Source organism: Rutilus rutilus (genome assembly GCF_951802725.1).
Source record: "Rutilus rutilus genome assembly, chromosome: 15".
Taxonomy (NCBI): domain Eukaryota; kingdom Metazoa; phylum Chordata; class Actinopteri; order Cypriniformes; family Leuciscidae; genus Rutilus; species Rutilus rutilus.
Window position 1 is genome coordinate 19,972,613 of NC_140220.1, and position 13,902 is coordinate 19,986,514.

At 43.5% G+C, this 13,902-nt stretch overlaps 1 protein-coding gene across 1 annotated transcript; it reads right to left on the reverse strand.

Moving 5' to 3' along the window:
- rsph3 (radial spoke head 3) lies at nt 1-10,322 on the reverse strand. Its single transcript, XM_084432602.1, has 9 exons — nt 10,080-10,322; nt 3,833-3,920; nt 3,456-3,597; nt 3,024-3,169; nt 1,939-2,142; nt 665-827; nt 459-545; nt 215-286; nt 1-92 (listed from the first exon to the last, which is right to left on the reverse strand). Exons 1-8 carry the CDS (start codon nt 10,187-10,189, stop codon nt 231-233), a joined length of 996 nt encoding a protein of 331 aa, XP_084288728.1. The 5' UTR covers nt 10,190-10,322; the 3' UTR covers nt 1-92; nt 215-230.
- Between the last annotated feature and the right edge of the window lie 3,580 nt (nt 10,323-13,902).

The following is a 13,902-nucleotide window of genomic DNA, read 5'->3' on the forward strand; positions in this document are numbered from 1 at the left end:
ATTTATAATGACATGCACATTTATTAGATTTTTATAAAGACTGCGTGAACCCTTTAATATTTCCCAGCATCTTTCTGATTTCCTGGTATGACCTGAAATGAGAATAGACTATAAGGTTAACACTTCACTTCAAGTATTAATTAAACTGACATTACATAATCCGATTTTAATTTTACAAATGTGTTAGAGTGATTAAATGTTTCATCCTGTTTACCTCTAATGGAAATCGTTTATTCTTTCATCTGAAAGGCCTCAAATCTTTGGTTAGTGACATCTTGAATGAGCACTGTGGAAGAACAAGAAATCCAAATTATGCCCAAATTACTGTTATCACTGCCTAATGGATGATCTCAACAAGACAACAACAGACTTGATTGATTAATCCCAAAGTCAGTGTTATGTATCAGTCACCAGAAAATCATGAAAAAGGTAAAAAATTAAATACAAAAATCACTCACTGTCAAGCACTGTTCTTGCTACATATCTCTGTTCTAAAGTATTGCTCACTTCTTCCATCAGCCAAGGGAGGAATTCGGTCTCGATATCTGGAGCAGAGATAATGAACTTTCATAGACAGTATAATGGCAATTCATGTATTATTCATTAAAGATCTAGAGATGAACTAATACAGAGATGAATTCAGTTTCTTTGTTTTTGCACTTGCCTCTCTGCACAGGGTCATAGAAGTACCCACAATCCCTCAGATTGGAATAGACTGAGGGCAACAAGTCAGACAAATACTGTTGAGCAAATGCTCTCGCAGCAATTTTATCTGCTGTCTCCTTCTCTTTTTCCAGCGCTGCCTTCTGCTGCTTTATCCGGTTCTCCTGCAGCGCATTAAAATACATTGAAAATACATACAAAGCAGTACTACTCAGAAAATATACTTTAACCCTCTTTGATTACTGCCACAACGTCAAGAGAAATGCATTTTACTAGAATTTAGTTTTGGTGCAGTAAACAGTACATTGCTGCTTAGATTAGATTATTTTCCATAGATACAGTATATATATATATACAGTACAGGTCAAAAGTTTGGAAACATTACTATTTTTAATGTTTTTGAAAGAAGTTTCTTCTGCTCATCAAGCCTGCAAGTTTTAAATATATACTTTAAATATATATTTGTCACACAATATATATATATATATAAATTTGGTTTTTGAAAGTAAAAACTATGCATTACCAAAAAAATTCCATATAATTTACAGTTGAAAACAGTAAAAGGACATTCCCAGAAGTCCTAGTGTGACACATCAGATATATTTTTTTATAAATAAAAAATGTTGTTTCTTCTAATTTGTGTTGTCGGTAAATGTAGGGTGTTTTGTGTGACATTTTATGCTGTTAAGTTAATGTTTATTGCATTATTTTAGTGGCATATGTGTTACACCATTCACACGAAGGACAATAACCACCATAATAACAACAACAATCATTCTAAATATAAAGAAGAGCAGAGTCCACACCACAAATATAACAATAATGGCACATAAAAAAGTTGTGGTTGGAATTACTTTCAGATTGATTTTTGACAGCCAATGAGAATCCATCCTGCTTTAAAGAGCTTAAGCATTTAAAGTGGTAGACAACATAAGCTCTCATTTTAGAATAAACAGAACGATAGTTCAGACAGTTATTGTTATAGTTATCTCTATAGTTTTTTTTTTCTCTATTTGTAATTTGTCAGCCACCCCCTAATGCACTTTGCTGGAACAAATACTTCACACTCAACTGGAGAGAAATAAAGTCTAGTTCAGGCCACAATGCACCTATCTACTGAACTTTTAACAACCAGCCACTAAATTGTGCCGTTATTTCCAGACAATATCTCCTGTTTCTCCGTTGCCATAGTCTTTACCTCTGACTTAATTAAACCACAACCTTGGTGTTTTTTGGCTAAGCATCATGTGGCGTATGGTTTGTAGTGATACCCACCTTCTCCACACGGAGGCGCCGTTCCCTCTCCTCTAGCCTCTGCACCTCCACCAGCTCAGCGTTACGGATCTCCTTGAATGTCTGCTGCTGGGCCCTCAGGTTAGCCAGCTCCTCCTCCTCCAGCACTTCCAGCAATGCCTGCTCTATCGTCTTCCCCACCAACACCTGCAGCACGGGCTGAACCTCCATGTCAAAATCAAACAGCTGCAGACAAGAAGAACAGATGCAAGTCTTACCACTGGGAAATGATCGGCAGATTTAGAGATGTTAAACGCAACGTTTTCCTTCAAACCTTCATTTAGAATTAGTCTACTGCATGACACATTTACAGATTGTATTAATTTAATTATATAATGCATTGATTTAGTTTACTGAATGCAACAGCAATTTAACTGTGATGAGCAGGGTTTTTGGGTAAAAAAAAAAAAAAAAAAGAGGGAGTAAGAACACAGACAGATAATCTGCTTGTTAAATTGTGATATAAGGAATACCATTTCCTTTTATAAACTCATGAGTCACAGTGTACACTAGTCTCTAGGCCATAGACTGTAAAAAAAGATGGACAACGTGTCTCCACTTCCTTCCACTATAGAAAAAAGAAGCCAAAAAATCCCAGATATAACTGATGACATCTTGCGCCAATTACAGTTGTAATCAAAATTATTCAAATCCCATTGAAAATCAGGTTTATTGCTAAAATTTAGAGACTTTCGGCTGTTTGCAAGAAACAAATCAATCAAAAGTAATTGAAATAGCTCAACAAGTGGTTTCCCTAAATTCAACTGAAAATGCAACTTTTAATGACTTCTGCAGTCTCAAAATTATTCAACCCAAAATAATGGTAAGCATCTTTAATACTTAGTAGAACACCCTTATGCTATGCATTCTTTTGACTTAGCCAAATTTCTAACATGCAGTCAAACGTGACACTCAACAAACCTAGCCAGTTCAGATGTTTCATGTGTTCTAGCTCTAGCACACCTGGTGCAACTAATGAATCCCTTGATTATCAAACAGCCGTTTGATTAGCCGTTAGACTTAACGAGCGGATGGAAGAAAAAAGCATCCAAAAATCTATCCTGCACCTCTCCCTCTTCTATCTGTGTGGCTGCGTCGCGTCCGGTTTTGGCTGGGACGAAGAGGGGAGTGGCTGGTTTGTCCAGGAACATGTCTGTTTGGCATTCCACGCTGACGTCCTCTACACGATCGCTCAGCTCTTCGAGATACATCTCTAAAAAACACATCAGTGAGAGATTTCATCACTTGATTTCTGGGCTTACATGTATGTGAAGATGCATTTCCATTCTGAGATTTACACTTATAACACAATGAAAGTAGGCATAGGTTATTTTAGGGTAGCTTTTTAATCAGATTGTATTAATAGACAAAGTAGTAGGGGAAAAAAGATGGGAACATGACCTGGGCCAGACTCGAACCCGGGTTTCTCATGAGCACCAGAGCTCAACATTGGGCTCCGACATTAAGCCCAGCGTTTATTGTGCAAAATCATTCACTACCTGTCTGCAAATCTACGTTCTTTCTGCCCTCCAGTGGTTCTGGTGTTTTGGGGCCAAACTGCTCCTTCAGCCGTTTTCTGGACATCGCTCTTCTTCTGGCCTCCTGCTGTCTCAGGAACTCCACTGGATCGGGCTGAGATGTCTGATAAACACATTTAAATTCTTTTGTATTCTATTCATTCATCAACTGTGCTCTTATCACAGTACCATACACACACACATTGTGCTAAAATAAAATGGTTCATAAAAGTAATGAGCTTTTTGCACTGTTTTGTACTCTGGTATTTTTACATTATGCTGTCCGACTACACAAATACAAATAAACTCTATCTGCTTCTTATAAGAGAGATTTCTAACCTCTATGCATTAATACTCACAATGGGTAGGATATGTTGAGCATATGTATTTCCTCTGACAACACGTCGGTCATGCATGATGTTTCCATAACTGCTCTGGTCTTCATTTCTGCATTATACAATAAAGAAAAAGTATATATATAAACAAATATATACATATGTTCTGAATTTTGCATGTTTTTATCCTTTTGAGAAATAATTTTCTTTTTTATTTATTCCTTAGCCACGCCCCCAAACCTTTGATATCACCTTAGCCCAGAACAAAAAGCTTACCATGGTAACGTTAATCATAGTTCTCTTACGAGAGATTCTCTCGTATTGCGTAAGTTGCTTACGCTACGGGTAAAGTCATCTTTTCTCGAGATATGAAGCCAAAAAATTATCCTTAATTTTTATAATCTTGTCAACACAGTGCAGCAGCACGCAGACCTAGAGCAGGCTACCAAGCATGCTCATTGGCTGCCCTACGGCAACTGCAGCAGCCTACCACTGAGCCTGGCGTGACGTCACGCCCAGTGAGGGCGCTTCACGCGTCACAGTCCGTCAGAAGGGGCGTGGTTTAGCGCATAAAAGGAAGGCTCGGAGGCTGCTCCCCTGATTTTCGTCTCTTCAGCTAAGCTCTCCGCATCGCTGCACTCTGAGAGAAGCCGCCGTCGAAACAAGCGACCAGCAAGCCGAGGATAGAGTCTGAGGAAGCCGGTCGTCTTCGCCGCCTTCAGCCATCCGTGCCTGCTTCGCTATCCGGCGACAGTATCCTTTTTTGCTGTGCTTCACTTGTGTGCTCGCTCCGCAAAACACAACTCTAAAAGAGCGCAAGGCATTTGTTTCAAAATGCCTCGCATTTCCTGCGGCTCTTCCCGAGCCCCGCTCAGCGACAGGGACCACCATGTGATCTGCGCTCTCTGCCTGGGACGAGACCACGCAGCCCTCGCTCTCTCTTCGGGGGGCTGCGAATTCTGCGAAGAACTGCCGATGTCGACCCTGCGGGCTCGACTCGCCTCGTTCGACGCTCTCGCTTTCTCTCCGCCAGCACCGCTCCACCTCCTCTTCGACACAGGAGTCTAGCCGGTCCCGCGCCAATGTCGACGCGGAACTTCTCCGCCTCCTCACTAAGGCGGTCGGCCAACTGGGCCTCGAGTGGTCCCCACTGAAGGCGCCCGCGCCTAACAGACTCGACAGGTGTTTTCTGCCTAGCCGCCGCCAAGCGCCTGCCTCTAGGTCAGCACCCTTCCTGCCTGAGCTCCACACCGAGCTCTCGAAGTCTTGGAGTGCCCCCTTCTCCGCTAGACTCCGCTCTCCAGTCTCCTCGACCCTCTCTCAAGTAGACGGGGCCGCCGAGAAGGGATATACACAAATTCCCCCGGTAGAGGAAGCGGTCGTAGCGCACCCTTGCCCGCCAACCGCCAGATGGCGCTCAAAGTCTGCCCTCCCATCCAAGGCCTGCAGGACCACGTCAGCACTCGTCGGCCGCGCCTTCGCTGCCGCCGGCCAGGCTGCTTCCGCCCTGCATTCTATGGCTGTTCTCCAGATCCTTCAAGCCGATCTCCTCCGCGAAATGGACGAGAAAGGCCCGGATCAAACTGTTGTGACGGACCTGCGCAGCGCGACGGACCTCTCGCTTCGCGCTACAAAGTCCGCGGCACAAGCCATCGGGAGATCCATGGCCGCGCTCACTGTCAACGAAAGACATCTTTGGTTGACGCTCGCGGATATGAGTGAATCTGAGCGCTCCGTGTTCCTCAACGCCCCGCTCTCCCCCACCGGCCTCTTCGGCCCAGCGGTAAGCAGGATTGTGGATCACTTTTCGGAGGTACAGAAGGCATCGCAGGCTATGAATCTCTTCCTGCCCCACCGCTCAAGCTCAGCTGCAGGCCGCTCTCAGAATCAGCCTCCTGCACGCAGCTCGTCACAGTGCTCTTCTCAGCCTCCGTCTTCGCAGCGACGACAGGGCGGCCGCCCTAGATCGCGCTCGACCAGCCGTCACAGACCGCCTCCCCCCCGGGGACCCTGGCCCAAGATAGCGCTGAAGCCCGAGCCCGCAAAGTCCTCCTAGCAGCCGCAGGGAGGAAAAGATGGTTGAGTCCCGCCGCGGCCGGACCGCCATCAAAGCGCCCAGCTCTGTCAGTCCCCTTAGAAAAGGCTACTGCAGCAGTGTACACCGCAGCCAACGAGTCAGTTGCACAACTCGCTCGCCTGCACACAAACGCCGTTTTTACGGCGACCCAGAGAAATCTCAGAAAGAGTGTAATGTCTGGTTATCCGGCTCACGCCGATGGTGTTATGAGTATAGAAAATGTGCCCACATTCCTGTGTTCACCCCTACACACAAGCACGATCTCCCCGGTATCTCCCACAGAGCGCACTCTCATAAAGCGGGCATGCGCCGCTCGAGTGTTAAGTGTAGGAAATGTGCCCACGATCCCGTGCCCACACCTTGTGTGCTGCCCAGCCAGTCACCGCTGTCAGCGAGCCTCCGCCCCATCCCCTCTGATACAGGTTCCCCATCCTGCGCAGCGTGGCGATCTGAACCCAGAGACCATTCGACCCTTAGCTATGCGTGCAAAAGCATGGGAAGCGATCCCGGGCGTGTCAGAATGGGTGCTGAATACTATAAAGCGGGGCTATTCGCTACAATTCGCTCGCCGTCCCCCGCGCTTTCGAGCACGGACCGAGACGAGAGTGAATACAGAAGTAGCGCACCTACTTCAGGCAGAAATAGCAAAGCTGCTGTGCAAGGGGGCTATAGAACAGGTGCATCCTTCTCTGAGCGAGACAGGCTTTTACAGCCGTTATTTCCTTGTACCCAAGAAGGACGGAGCTCTAAGACCTATTTTAGATCTGAGATATTTGAACAAAGCTCTCATGAGACGACCGTTCAAAATGATCACAACCAGACAAATCCTCGCGCAAATTCGCCCGAGGGACTGGTTTATTTCTCTCGATCTGAAGGACGCATATTTTCAGATCCAGATTATACCCCTTCACAGGCCATTCTTGAGATTCGCCTTCGATGGTCAGGTATATCAATACACCGTCCTGCCGTTCGGCCTGTCTTTAGCACCCCGTACATTCACAAAGTGCATGGACACGGCCCTTGCTCCCCTGAGAAGACAGGAGATGCGGATATTGAACTATCTGGACGACTGGCTGATACTAGCGCAGTCAGAGACAGAGCTGATGTCTCACAGAACAGTGCTCCTCAGTCATCTGGAAAGCCTGGGTCTCTCGGTCAACTGGACCAAGAGCTCATTACTGCCCCATCAGTCAATTTCTTTTCTGGGAATAGAACTGGATTCGGTGGCTATGACGGCCAGGTTGTCAACGCAGCGCGCGCGCCGCATTCGACATCTCGCCGCGTCTTTCCAGGCGGGCAGTCGGGTTCTGCTGAGAACATTTCAGAAAATGCTGGGCCATATGGCCTCAGCTGCAGCTGTGCTCCAGCTGGGCTTACTGCGCATGCGCCCGCTACAACGCTGGCTGAAAGCGCAAGTGCCTCACCGAGCCTGGACTGCCGGCGGCTCGCGAATCAGTGTGAATCATGGCTGTGTTTCAGCCCTGCAGCCCTGGCTGGCGGCCGAATGGTACCACACGGGAGTGACAATGGGAGTTGTCTCGCACCGAAAAGTTCGACAGACGCTTCCAACCGAGGTTGGGGGTCTCTCTTCGAGGGCAGACCGGTCTATGGCCTTTGGTCAGACCAGGAGAATCGCCTTCACATAAACTGTCTAGAGATGCTGGCGGTCGAGAATGCGCTGAAGCACTTCCTCCCATACCTGCAGGATCACCATGTACTAGTCCGCGCGGACAATACGTCAGTGGTGTCCTACGTGAACCGTCAGGGCGGTGTCAGATCCAAAATTCTCTGCGCCCTGGCGGAACGCCTCCTCGTTTGGGCTAAGCGCTGAGAGCCGCGCATGTGCCCGGTCACCTGAACGACGATCCAGACAGACTGTCCAGAGACAATGTTCCCCCTTGGGAATGGTCTTTGCATCCCCAGACAGTCCAGTTACTGTGGCGCCTTTTCGGCAAAGCGAAAGTTGACCTCTTTGCGTCAAAAGACAACGTTCACTGCCCAAGGTTCTTTTCAAAGAACGAGGATGCGCTGGCCCAAGCCTGGCCCAGCGGCCCGCTGTACGCTTTCCCCCCGGTCTCACTGTTGCCACAGGTCATCGGGAGAATCAGGGAAACGCGCCACTCTGTGCTCCACATAGCCCCGCACTGGGAGAATCAAACGTGGTTCCCGGAGTTAATGCGGCTGGCAGACACAGCCCCATGGCCGATACCGGTGAGAAGAGACCTCCTCTCTCAAGCCCGCGGCTCGATCTGGCATCCTCATCCAGAGCGCTGGTCTCTGCATGCATGGATACTCAACGAATACCCGTTGACCTGCCAAAAGGGGTTGTGAACACGATCACACAGTCTAGAGCTCCCTCTACGAGACGGCTCTACGCGTCTAAATGGTCTGTGTTTAATAAGTGGTGCACCGTCAAAAATTTAGACCCACAAACGAGTGGGGTCTCGCGGGTGCTTTGCTTCCTTCAAGAGCTGCTGGACATGGGCAGGTCCCCCTCCACGCTCAAAGTGTATGTTGCGGCCATTTCAGCGTTCGCCGACTTGATGCATGGCCGCGCATTAGGAAGGAACGAGTTCATCATCCGCTTCCTCAGAGGAGCCAGGAGGATGAATCCCCCGCAGCCCCCGTCGGTTCCTATTTGGGATCTTTCCCTGGTCCTGGAGGCCTTGAAAGCGCATCCCTTTGAACCTATAGAAACTGTGGATTTGAAATACCTCACGCTCAAAACTGTTTTTCTGATAGCTCTGTCGTCAGTCAAACGTGTGGGTGACCTACACGCGTTATCAGTTAACGCCGCGTGCCTCGAGTTCGGACCTAATGACTCAAAAGTCATTCTCAAACCGAGGCACGGTTACGTCCCCAAAGTGATGGGCACTCCCTTCAGAGCGCAGGTCATTTCTCTCTCAGCCTTGCCGGCATCCGGCAGCGAGGTCGATAATAACCTCCTATGCCCTGTCAGAGCACTGAGAAATTACATCACGCGCTCCGCCACTGTCAGGCGTTCGGAGCAGCTTTTCGTTTCGTTTGGTGGGCGCACCAAGGGTCTCGCCGCCTCGAAACAGTCTGTCCAGATGGATAGTGGACGCTATTGTGGCTGCTTACGCGTCTAAAAACCTGCAGTGCCCCTTGGGCATCAGAGCTCACTCCACTAGAGACATGGCCTCGTCGTGGGCTTGGTCCAGCGGGATTTCCATTCATGACATTTGTCCCTACTGTGTGCTTATGTACATGCGCTAGCCACTCTGTTGGCCACCTGGCTCCCACTCATCGTGTTCCCCGGGCTTTCCCTGGGACTCATTCAGTGGATGCTGGGCGCGCACGGCGTTGACAAGGGGGTTCCCGTTGCGTAAGCAACTTGCGCAATACGAGAGAACCTCTCGTAAGAGAACGTAATCGGTTACCTAATGTAACCTCTGTTCTCTCTAGAAGAGGGAACGAGTATTGCGTAACCCGCCGTGCTCGCGCCACAAGCTCATTCGCTTCAGTTGACGAAAACCAGGGGAGCAGCCTCCGAGCCTTCCTTTTATGCGCTAAACCACGTCCCTTCTGACAGGCTGTGACGCGTGAGGGCGCTTGGGCGTGACGTCACGCCAGGCTCAGTGGTAGGCTGCTGCAGTTGCCGCAGGGCAGCCAATGAGCACGCTAGGTAGCCTGCTCTAGCCCGCGTGCTGCTGCACTGCGTTGACAAGATTCTAAAAATTAGGGATAATTTTTTGGCTTCCTATCTCGAGAAAAGATTACTTTACCCGTAGCGTAAGCAACTTACGCAATACTCGTTCCCTCTTCTAGAGAGAACAGAGGTTAGCCTACATTAGGTAACCGATTACATTTTTTAAATTATTATTATTATTATTATTAGTACAGTTTTTGTTACTTAAAAGAGAGAGAGAGAGAGAGAGAGAGAGAGAGAGAGAGAGAGAGAGAGAGAGAGAGATGTCATAAAACAAAGTGCCAGAAAAAAAGCTTAGGCTATGTTTAGCAGCTAACGTTAACGTTAACGTTACCTGATGTGATGTTCACAGGACCCACATAGTTGGGGGGGAAAAGATTATTCTTAAGTTATAGCATCAAAACATCTAGGAACATCTTAAAAATATCAGTCTATCAATGACATTTAGACTGTTAAATGGTCAAAATATGTGAAGTGGGATGGATGTATGTGTGTGTGTGTGTGTGTGTGTGTGTGTCACTCACAGCAGCGGATCGGCTCTGTATTTGGGACGGTTGGGAACCGCACGCGGACGGCTGGAAAACGTGTAAACTCCGCTCTGCGTCTCGTGTTGTGCCTGTAAATTAGCTGCCATTTTTCCTTTTAATTGTAATATCAAAAGCGTGTCTGGAGGCTGAAATCATCAACTTTTAGTTGTTGAGAGTTGGACTGGCATCTGTTGCAGCCACAGTTGTTGTAACGGTTACCATAGCAACCGAATCCAACAACAGCGGTCCGCTTTATTTACTTCCGGCTCGGTTAATCTTTTTTATTTTTTTTATTGTTATTATTGTTATATATATATATACAAATAAACTCTATCTGCTTCTTATAAGAGAGCTTAATGCGTTCTATTGATATATATATTAATATACTTTAAAATGTAATTTATTTTTGTGATGCAAAGCTGAATTTTCATCAGCAAGTACTCCAGTCTTTGGTGTCTTATGATCCTTCAGAAATCATTCTAATATGCTGATTTATGATCAATGTTGGAAACAGTTGTGCTGCTTAATATTTTTTTATAACCTGAGATATTTTTTTCAGGATTATTTGATGAATAAAAAGTTAAAAAGAACTGTATTTATTTAGAATAGAAATCTTTTGTAACAATATACACTACCGTTCAAAAGTTTGGGAACAATAACTATTTTTTTTAAGAAATTAGTACTTTAATTCAACAAGAATGCGTTAAATTGATAAAAGGTGATGGTAACGATTTATATTGTTAGAAATGTTTTTATTTTGAATAAATGCTGTTTTTATGAATAAATGCTGTTAACGTTTTACTCATCAATGAATCCTGAAAAAAGTATTCCAAAAAAATATATTAAACAGCACAACTGTTTCCATCATTGATAATAACTGAGTATCAAATTATCATATTAGAATGATTTCTGAAGGATCATAAGACACCAAAGACTGGAGTACTTGCTGATGAAAATTCAGCTTTGCATCACAAAAATAAATTACATTTTAAAGTATATTAAAAAAGAGAACCATTATTTTAAATTGTAATAATATTTCATAATTATTACTGTTTTTTTTTTTTTTTTTTTTTTTTTTTTTTTTTTTTTACTGCAGGCTTGATGAGCATAAGAGACTTCTTGCAAAAGCATTAAAAATAGTAGTGTTTCCAAACTTTTGACTGGTACTGTATATATATATATATCAATGACGCTATGACGGTAACCCATATATCATACGCGTTTAAGCAAATTGCAAGTAACATGACACATCAAGTCAAGTCACATTTATTTAGGCCTGATAGCGCATTTGTATAAAGAGTAAACATTTATTCAAAATCTTGCCATAACACTGTAAAACAATAAACTCTTTATTGACATACATAACTGAAACTGTACCCTTGTGTTTTTGTCTTAAATCACCTCAGCATAATGAAATAATCACATCAACTTATTTTTTTTTTTAACACTAAAGAATTACAAAGAAGTTGTGTGCGAGTTTGGTGCTATTATTTCCATTAGATGTGTGTGTGTTTCTAATGTTTCTGCCACGTGTATAAATAAAATAAATAGCCTAATATAAAATAAATACGCAAAAAACAATAAATGCTTATCAAACTGTTAGTGTAATAATTTCTAATACACTTTGCCAGAAAAAAAAATAATAAATCTAAATACCCGTTTAATAATTCAGATCTGATAATGTGTACAACGTCATAATAACCAATAGGGGGAGACAGATAAACTGCATGATTTTACTGCTGAGAACAAAACTGAGCAGATGAAGCAACAACACTCAAGCTGACCTGCTGGGGCTGTATGTATAAAGCCACTCAGAGTAAAAATTGTAGTCAGTTATTAATATTTCATTGGTCCTCTCTTGTTTTTTCATGTGTTCATAATTTCTTTGCATGACAGCCTGGGCAAAAATTATGTCTGTACATTTCGGCATGTTTCATTGAGTTATCACAAATAAAACAATTGACTCCAAGCACAACTACACAATATGCTTACATAATCGTTAACACATTTTTAATAGGCTACTATTTGAATAAAGGGTGAAGATGTACATTTTCCTATGCCGGACATCACTTTGGCCACTATATGGCAGTTCTACCTGAAAGACTCTGCAAAATGATGTAACAAAGCATACATTTATTAACAGCCCAGCAAGCAAGTATTGTGTTATAAAGTTATTTATATCCAGATATAAAGTTATAAAGTTATCTGGATGGCAAGTTACGCTTTTTCCTTCTGATTGGATAGATAATTTGAACATAGGCCTACTCCTCCTGAACTTTGTTTATAAAACATATTTGTCGTTTGAATTCTGCAATCTCTCGAGATGCAGACATGTAAGAGAACGACAATTAACTGAACATATACTTTAATTTAATTAGTGACACTTAGCCTACCTTTTAAAAAGCTTTATTTAAATATGGCAACATTTTTATTTTAAAATAATAATTTGATTATGGCAACATGATACCTCGTTCTACAGTATTTCTATGATTAAATCACTGACAGAGACCCCTCCCCCATCAGCCAATCACTGTGGTCATGTCATAGTTAGCAAGCGTGTTGACATCATCCATAGCAACGAGGTCAACCCCGCCCTTTCTCTGAGCTTCAGACTTATCTCTATTCCTTAGTAAAAGTTGGTCTCAGCAGCTTTGTCAGTAGGTTTAAAGACGAAACTAAGAAGTTTTACTGCTATATAGGAGAACTTTTAGTGGTTAGATTGAATGTTTTGTGAATACGGCCCCTGGTTTAATTTACAGTTGCTATATCGTGAACATAATCAGTGAATGCATGCACTACACAGAATATATGTAGATCTACTCGATGTTGGCAAAAACTATTGTCTTTTTTGATGTTGATCAGTTTGTCCCATCCATCTTAGATAAGAGGTTCACACTGTGGTTCACACTGTGATTTCTGGGATACTTTCACTTACTTTGGGCATGCCTGACACATTAAAACCTTCTTTTTTTTCAGTATCATCTTTTGAAATATAAAAAAAGTTTTTTCTTGGGTAATTTTAACTCACTTTGTTTAGCATTATTAGTATGCTTCCTAAATCACTGACATTTTTCTTTTCTTCTTGTAGTAGGCTAATGGTTTTTGAATTAAGAAATTTTAATTTGTGACTCAAGGAAGTGGTTTTGGTTCCTAGTCTGAAAAAACAAGAGTGATGTTAACAGAAGTCACCTTGTCACCGCAAATATACACCAGCAATTAGCTCTCATTGTAAACAACACCGTGGTCATGATTAAACCATGGCAAACATGTTAGTCACTGCAATGCAGTGTGCATTCATCTTTTGCATTTTTTCCATGGATGTATAATTTCTTTAGAACTTAATTTAATAACTGATTTTCGTAATAACAAAACAAAGGGGACTGATTGCCATGCGTTTTATGCATGTGAACTTTGTGTATGTTTGTGTTAATACTCAAATGCTCTGTTCACTTCAACAAATGCATTTCTAACATTATTAAATATCACAAAGCACTTTGGTTTTAGCCAAAATCTCCAGTGAGCATACAAGACCTTGGGAGAAACCAAGGTAATAATAGAGAAGCAGTACATATTGTTTTGAACAGTGTTGGGGTAACACAGTGCAAGTAACGCGAGTTACGTAATATGATTCGTTTTTTTTTTTATTTTTTATTTTTTTATTAACTAGTAAAGTAACACATTACTTTTACATTTTAAGACAAAATACCAGGGGCTATGCACAGAACATTTCATCTCACCACTAAAGGTTCTCCTAAATAGAAGTAAGAGTGGGGGAGGGGTCTCTGTCAGTGATATAGTCACATAAAGAACGAGGTACTGT